The 8,390-nt window shown below is 37.5% G+C and overlaps 1 protein-coding gene across 1 annotated transcript; it reads right to left on the bottom strand.

Annotated features, from left to right (window-relative positions):
* Window positions 1–748: 748 nt before the first annotated feature.
* On the bottom strand, window positions 749–7,989 carry LOC112044424 (uncharacterized). The gene is made up of 7 exons (XM_024080272.2): window positions 7,461–7,989; window positions 6,376–6,471; window positions 4,781–4,973; window positions 4,274–4,376; window positions 2,454–2,555; window positions 1,338–1,490; window positions 749–826 (listed from the first exon to the last, which is right to left on the bottom strand). The coding sequence occupies exons 1-7, from the start codon at window positions 7,987–7,989 to the stop codon at window positions 770–772; spliced, it is 1,233 nt and encodes a 410-aa protein (XP_023936040.2). The 3' UTR covers window positions 749–769.
* Between the last annotated feature and the right edge of the window lie 401 nt (window positions 7,990–8,390).

Here is an 8,390-nt window from a genome sequence, read left to right on the forward strand (position 1 = left end):
ATGATCACGAAGTCTGTTATAAACTGTGACAGCGGCATAAATATCCTATCATAAACTTTTGACTGTGGATTTGTTCTGCAAGGGTATAATAAATCTGTACCAATACTATTGAGACAATATAAGAGCCGTGATAGCCCAGTGAATATGACCTCTGCCTCTGATTCTGGAGGATGTGAGTTCGAATCCGGTCCGGGGCACGCACCCCCAACTTTTCAGTTATGTGCATTTTAAGAAATTAAATATCACGTGTCTCAAACGGTGAAGGAAAACATCGTGACGAAACCTGCATACCAGAGAATTGTCTTAATTCTCTGCGTGTGTGAAGTCTGCCAATCCGCATTGGGCCAGCGTGGTAGACTATTAACTCCTCTCATTCTGAGAGGAGACTCGAGCTCAGCAGTGAGCCGAATATGGGTTATTGTATGCAAAATGAGGGGTGTTTTAAGTTTGATGTGTCTGTTTTTCTGTCTGTCTGTGGCACCATATAGCTCCCGAACGGATGAAGCGATTTCAATTGTTTTTTTTTTGTATTAAAGGTTATTTTTTGTATTTGCGAGTGTTTTTGGACATGTTAATATACTCGAGCCTCAAATGAAAGCGCACTGAAAGAGAATATTGATGACTTGATCGAGAGTGTAATTAATTCTCACTTCATTTTTAATTGTGGTTTGAGATTTTTTGGATAAAAGAGGTTTATTTGGCAGAACAATGTTTTCCGAATCAGCTAATATCATAAAAAAACAACAAATACTATTTAATAATCATTTAATTATTCGTTTAAAACTGACATCACTAACGTGAAGAAGGACATCCCTGTCTTGATAAACTGAAATAAAAATACAAAATGAGTCACTCATCTAGGGAATTAAGCTCAGGAACTACTGGTCCGATTTGAAAAATTATGTTAGTTGGTAGTGTTAGATAGCCCATTTATCGAGGAAGGCTATAGGCTATATTTTATCCCTGTATTCCTACTGGAAAAGGAACCACACGGGTAAAATCACGCGGCATCTACTAGTTGCATATAAATTCGCGTTTACGTTAACGCGATAGTAACAGTATCATTGAATACTCCGACTGATACACATATAACGAATTATTAAACTTTTCTACGGGTATGTGTATGAAAGCAAGAATTAGTATTTGAATAACGATAAAACTTTCCCATACAAACTGGTAATATTACGACGTGAATAAAAATACCTATTACACAATCCAGAGGAAACAGGGGAAACGCTTTGATGTAAGTACTGTAATAATCCACTATATCACGCCATCAGATAACTAAGTATTACAATAAATTACAATAAATAAATTAATATTGTGTTGAATCTCACCCAAGTGAACGTCGGCAGAGATAAAGCGATCGAGCCAAAAATGTATATGGGCATCCTCTGACTCACCGCCATCTCGAATATCCGGACATTCACCCGGTGCTGGCTGCTGAAGATATACCATTTCTCTGTGACAGCCTTTTCTAATTTTTCACACTGAAAAATAAAAATAGAATATTATATTACGATTCATCTGATTTTACGAAAAATAGCAAATTTTCGTCGGAATAAGCTGATGACAAATCCGAGTTTTAAAATAAAAATTAACAGAGTGATAATAATGTATCAAATTAGTGTAAAAAGATCTCTAAACGTGTTCGTTTTATTTTATTTTCTGTTGATCCCAAATACGCATACGGAATTATGAAGGGCGGACGAAGACCTTTTGAATCCAGCCCTTACAGTAGTATCACTGTAAAACTGGAGTAACTTCTCCCGTTTTCCCAACATTTCCCTTCACTGCTCTGCTCATATTGATTGTATCGTGATGAAAAGTATACTATAACTTGCCTAGGAGAATGAAAAATAATTGTGCCAAGTTTCGTTATAATCCGTTGAGTAGTTTTTGTTTCTATAACGAACATGCAGACAGACAGACAGACAAAAATTTTACTGATTACATTTTTGGCATCAGTATCGATCACTAATCACCCCTTGATTTTGGAAATATATTTCATGTAAAGAATTGACCTCTCTACAGATTTATTATAAGTATAGATTATTATCTTTAATTACAATAAAGGGAAGTGCCCAAGGTAAAGCTAAAAGTATACTATAACTTGCCTAGGAGAATGAAAAATAATTGTACCAAGTTTCGTTATAATCCGTCGAGTAGTTTTTGTTTCTATAACGAACATGCAGACAGACAGACAGACAAAAATTTTACTGATTACATTTTTGGCATCAGTATCGATCACTAATCACCCCTTGATTTTGGAAATATATTTCATGTAAAGAATTGACCTCTCTACAGATTTATTATAAGTATAGATTATTATCTTTAATTACAATAAAGGGAAGTGCCCAAGGTAAAGCATTGTCATCACTCTAATAAATATCTCATTAATGACCGTGTTCCTCCTCCCTCAGAACAACAAATTAATTATGGATTAATTTTACCTCGTTGTCGACTTGCTGACCCAGAAAACAAAACATTAATACCACCATTATGAAACAAATCTCGTGTACGTAATACTTCATCACATCGGGAGATAGCTTGTCCTGTGAAAAACACATTTGTTTACCCAAACACCATGTTTATCCCATAGTTTTTTAACGTTTATTTTAGTACTAGCAGATGCCCGCGACTTCGTACGCGTGAAAATCGATGTACACTTTTGACCCCTTCACCCCTATATTTTCATGATCTTTTATGTATGAAAAATACAACCAACAACCAATACCCCGGCCGAAGGTCGGTGTACAATAAAGTGCGCGTTTTTCGTATTCGGGTAAAATGCCCAGCCATAGCCACGGTCGGAGGTCCTATTACAAACCTCCGGCCGAAGTCCGGTGCACGATAAAGTGCGCGGCCGAAGGCCGCGCGTTTTTTGTACTTGGGTAAAATGTCCAGCCATAGCCATGGTCGGAGGTTCTATTACAAACCTCCGGCCAACGGCCGCGCGTTTTTTGTGTTTGGGTAAAATGCCCAGTCATAGCCCCGGTTGGAGGCCCTATTACGAACCCACGGCCGTAGGCCGGTGCACAACAAAGTCCGGTCCGGGGCATGCAGCTCCAACTTTTCAGTTGTGTGCATTTTAAGAAATTAAATATCATGAGTCAAACGGTAAAGGAAAAACATCGTGAGGAAACTTGGAGAATTTTCTTAATTCTGAACCTAAGCCATTCTGAGAGGAGACTCGAACTCGGCAGCGAGCCGAACATAGGTTGGTAATGATGATCCAAACAAAAGTATGATCTGAGGGATAGACTTTAGACAAGATTACACGACGGCGAATCCTTTCCCTGATTTTATAAGTACCTACTAAAATCTAAAAAACTAATAACGACGTCCTCGGCTCGTGTTATTTTGAATAGCTCTGCAGAGTCAAGACTCTCTTTTTACAAAAGAGGGAACGCTGAGCTTCGACTTAGAAGCTGCTTCAATGCGAATTTGCTGCAATATTCATTACTAGCAGACGCCCCGCGGTTACACCCGCATAGTTCCCATCCCTGTGAGCATATAGGGATATAATACTCACAAACAACGTAGCTTTGTAGTAATATAAGAATTTTCAAAGGCGGTTTTGTAGATCCAGAGTTTACCCCCATAAAATACCACAAACTCTTTAAAATATTTTGTATAGGTGACAAAAATCTAACTCGCGTTTTCATAGATATAATAATTTATAGGCATTCATTATTATCAAGTAAATTTCCTCGTTGTGTTTAGCCTTTGTGGCATCGGATGACGAGGTCCTGGGTTCGAATCCTGGGTTAGGCTATGAGATACCTAATGAGAAATTATCAGTTACTAGTAAAATTCTCAGTCCGGTGTGGGGAAGTTGGCGGTGTCACACCTCGAAGAGCGCGTTTAGCCCATCGGCCTCAGTCATTTATCATTAATATTTTTTTTTTTATTCTTTACAAGTTAGTCCTTGACTACAATCACACCTGATGGTAAGTGATGATGCAAACGGGCTAACTTGTTAGGAGGAGGATGAAAATCCACACCCCTTTCGGTTTCAACACGACATCGTACCGGAACGCTAAATCGCTTGGCGATACGTCTTTGTCGGTAGGGTGGTAACTAGCCACGACCGAAGCCTCCCACCAGCCAAAATTATCAGATTATCGGTCGTTAATTAATGAAATATGTTCACCCTAAGCCCGCCACCCCGCAGCGGCGTGGTAGGTCTAAGCTCCATATCCCCTTTCCTATACGGAAGTAGGCCTGGCCCTGGGTCGTCAAAATAAGTTGATAAATTATAGATACTTACTGAAATAGCAATTTTCACAGAGCACACGCACACAAGCATTATCGCAACCAATATCAGCGCCAGATAGAACGGCCGCGTTATACTATTCAGCCTATTCGCGAACCTGAAAATCGTTTAAATCATTCCTAAATATCTATAGGCTATCGGAAATTATTTGCTATAAAAGTGGCTAAAAGAGTTTCTATCATCTGTAGTAGATGAGAAACCTTTTTAAAAACTCAGCAAATTGAAATAGAACTATTAATTTGAGAACATTTGTAATTAATCTGATAGAGATAGTTATCTATATAATAATCCTTAACCCTAATCAATATTTTATCTGTATTTAAAGGGTTTACCAGAAGAACACTATAAATTCATTGTTAAGGATAATTATAATGAATTGGGGTATTATCAAAGAATATAAAAAAAAACGCTAAAGCAAACGTTTTATTCCGTGGGTGTTATATATAACTGATCTATTTTAAAAACGACAACAATGTTTTGAAAACTTAAATTGTATACTACCTTTTGATTTTCACGTAATGGTCCACACATTGCGAGAGTATCAAAGTGCATCCCGGTTGCCATAACTCCACCTTCCCTTCTACTAGTTCTTCTACCAATTCATTCAAATTCAGTAGAACAAAAGTTAGTATCCTCAAATGACGGATAATTTGGGCAACTAATAAAATTATCATTGATTGCAGTCCAGCGTAAGCTGAAAAGAAAGTTTCCTAAAATATTTGCTCTGATAAAGATGTTACTGAAGTGTAATTTTTAGACATTCTACCAACGATATTTTATACTAGAGATAGAGCAATAGCGCATCAAAACTGAGGCGGACAAATGTAGATAATTGACTTAATTTCATTCAGTCGCTTATTAAAAAACGAAAGTTATTTAAACACATAATCTAAATATTATCTACAATGTCGAGTTGTGTATTTAGTAAGTGAAAATAACAATAATCATATCTGCCTGCCGGGGTGAATCCTCCGCCAGGTGCAGCGGATTTATGTAGCGTATATTTATGTTTATTTATTTTGCGTATTTAAGTAAGTTTTTTTTTGGCCTTATATATATGTTTATGTTGTGCCGGTCGTGAGAGTTAAAGTCATGTAAATAATAAGTGTTTATTTAAAGGTAAAAAACACCCAGTATAATATACAAATAGAATATGAAAATAATAGATAGTACATGCTAAATTACAATAGTTGAAGCCAATATACCTAGTATGCTCAGTTACTTCCTATTAGGCCTCTGGTGCACTCAGAGCCAATGTTTGTAGATAAACCAGTAAGAACTACATAAATATATAATGCAAGTAAACACAAAATTGTGCTAGTGTGCTCAGTGGAGTCGCTAAATTCGGATCACTGTTTGCGGTGATTTTTAGGCACGTAATAATATATTTATACTCTTAGTATAAAAAAATGTGATCCGTCACGGGACGCCTGGCAGATGTGAAACGTCGACATTAGTTTGTAAAAGTTAAAGAACACTACGGAGTATACACTACAGGTATCCGAGCTCAGTGTAGCGAGAGAGATGGCTTAACGCCGGATCGAATGGGAGAGAATCGCACAGTCGATTGCGCATGGCGACGCGTCGCCACGCCGTACACACTATAGACTGTATATAATATATACCATCATATATATTATATATTCTGGCGTGGCGACGCATCGCCAGGCCAAAAATCGGTTTTACGTGCCGCTATAGATGTTTCACATCAATAATCATTGCACATTAATTGATTATGAAACACGGCTAAAACTCACGTGATATTAGGTCGGAGTATGCCCGACTAGTTTCGAACCCATACGGGGCCCTTAGTCATGAGCTGGTTCTTGCATCGCGGCACGATCCAAACTGAGTTTTAAAGTTTTAGCCGTGTTTTATAATCAATTAATATGAATAACACTCACGATAGTTTAAATTCTAAAATAATCATTGCATTCCACGTAGTAATTTTTAATACATACCTACACACACCACGCACACCACACACACACAACACACGCATTTTGAACCAACCATTATGTTTGTGTAGGCCGTAGCTCGTAGAGCAATAATAGCATAACACAAATAACTGTGAAGTTATCAAATAAGCAACATACCGATGCAGCACAAAAACGCGGCGTATGCGTGGAACACAAACGAGGCGACATAGACGGTAAAGTTTTCCAACCCCCAAGGAAACCACATGTCGAAAGCTGAAATAGTTGTAAACTTAAATAAGAATAAATAAAATAGAAAATTAATTAATTAAAATTTGTTTATTTTACTTGACTTATATATCTACAGAGCCGTGATAACTCAGTGGATATGACCTCTACCTTCGATTCGGAAAGGGTAGATTTGAATTAGGTCCGGGGCACATTCAACTTTGCATTTTAAGAAATTAAATATCAAGTGTAGGACATGATAGTCTGAGACAGATATTACGTCGCTTGATCTCGTGTTGGCTCGTGCCGACAAAAGGAGGCGCGACTTGATTCCGTAAAGAGTAGGGAGTTAGAGAGGGGTAACGATCGGCAGGCGGAAACGCCTTGCGATATAATATATATCGCATATATATAATCGTTGTACTGTCGGCTTCGGCCATCGGGCCAGCGTGGTTGATTATAACCTAACCCCTATCATTCTGAGAGGAGACTCGTGCTTAACAGTGAGCCAAATATGGGTGGTTTATGATGATGATGATACTTAACCAAAGACCATATTTGACTTTTGAATCAAGCGCCAGAGTAAAAAGCATTCAATAATCCTCGACATAAAGAGTTTTGTTCTCTGGAGCTCTGATAACTGACTGCTTGAAGCCTCAAACCCAAATGGAAAACCGGATTTCATTAGTCTTGGCAAATAACACTTCCTCATCCTCCAAGAAAATCTCAGTAGCATCCCGGTATCCTAGTACCCTAAACAAGCTTAAAGGTCTGTGCCATGATAAACATTGATTAACTAGCTGACGCCGCGTGGTTTTACCCGCGTGGTTCCCGTCCCCGTAGGAATACAAGGATAATATATATCCTATAGCGTTCCTCGATAAATGGGCTATCTAACACAGAAATATTTTTTCAAATCGGACCAGTAGTTCCTAAGATAAGCGCGTTCATTGAAACAAACAAACTCTTCAGCTTTATAACATTAGTATAGATAAAATCATTACAAAATGTGGTCTTAATATTATTGACAGTCTTACCTAACAAACGCAGCGATTTATCCTGGCTCACGCTCATGCGATATATCGGCCCACATAAGTACAAAGTCACACACAACCAGACGGAAAAAACGTAAGCTTTCAATAGAATTCTTGTTAATTTCAACAAATTCTTCTGCGACTTGTTCACTAGCTCCTTTAGCTGTCGCAATTTCTCATGTTCCACTTGAATTTGAGAAATGTGTTTTATCAAAGGCATTTCCAACGCATAATCGACTAACACCATCTGATCTAGAAATGACCTGAACTCCTTCCGATAAAGTAAACAGATTCCAAGAGATATAAACATTATAACGCCTGTGGTCCAGATACAAGCACCTTGTATGCATATCAGAATATCGGAAACGTTAGATAAAACAAATATTGTTGTAAACATAAAAGTAAGAAATCCAATAAATACATTGAAGTATTGAAAGAGCAGCCATTTTTTGTAGTTTTGGTCCGGTTTTCCAAAAATTGTTATTCCTGCAAACAATAGGACCCGATGGAAGATCTTTTGAGTTTCGTCCATCGTATGGTCTGATATGAAGTGATTGGTGTAAATTTTACACCCTATTTACAAAGCATACTATCATTACGTACAATAATATACATGTACAAGTATACTCAAAAGTGTTTTAAACGTATAGAGGTAAATTCAGTAGGAATACTCGTTATTAGTTTTATTGCCTACTTCAGATATTTTTTTTCTATAGTGTTTTTCAGATAGCATGCGTACGGTGACAGTTCGTTTAACTATTGAAAGTTTGCCGCGATTCACTATATTAGTACGTATTGTGAACGTCATAAGGCAACTGTCACCGTACCCATGCTATCTGAAAAACAATTTAACCAATGTTTGACTTGGACTAATTTGAATTTTTCAGTATTCAACGCCTTTATTATTTTTTCGATCAACATAATAGATAAATG

This window comes from Bicyclus anynana, chromosome 2 (assembly GCF_947172395.1).
Source record: "Bicyclus anynana chromosome 2, ilBicAnyn1.1, whole genome shotgun sequence".
Lineage (NCBI taxonomy): Eukaryota > Metazoa > Arthropoda > Insecta > Lepidoptera > Nymphalidae > Bicyclus > Bicyclus anynana.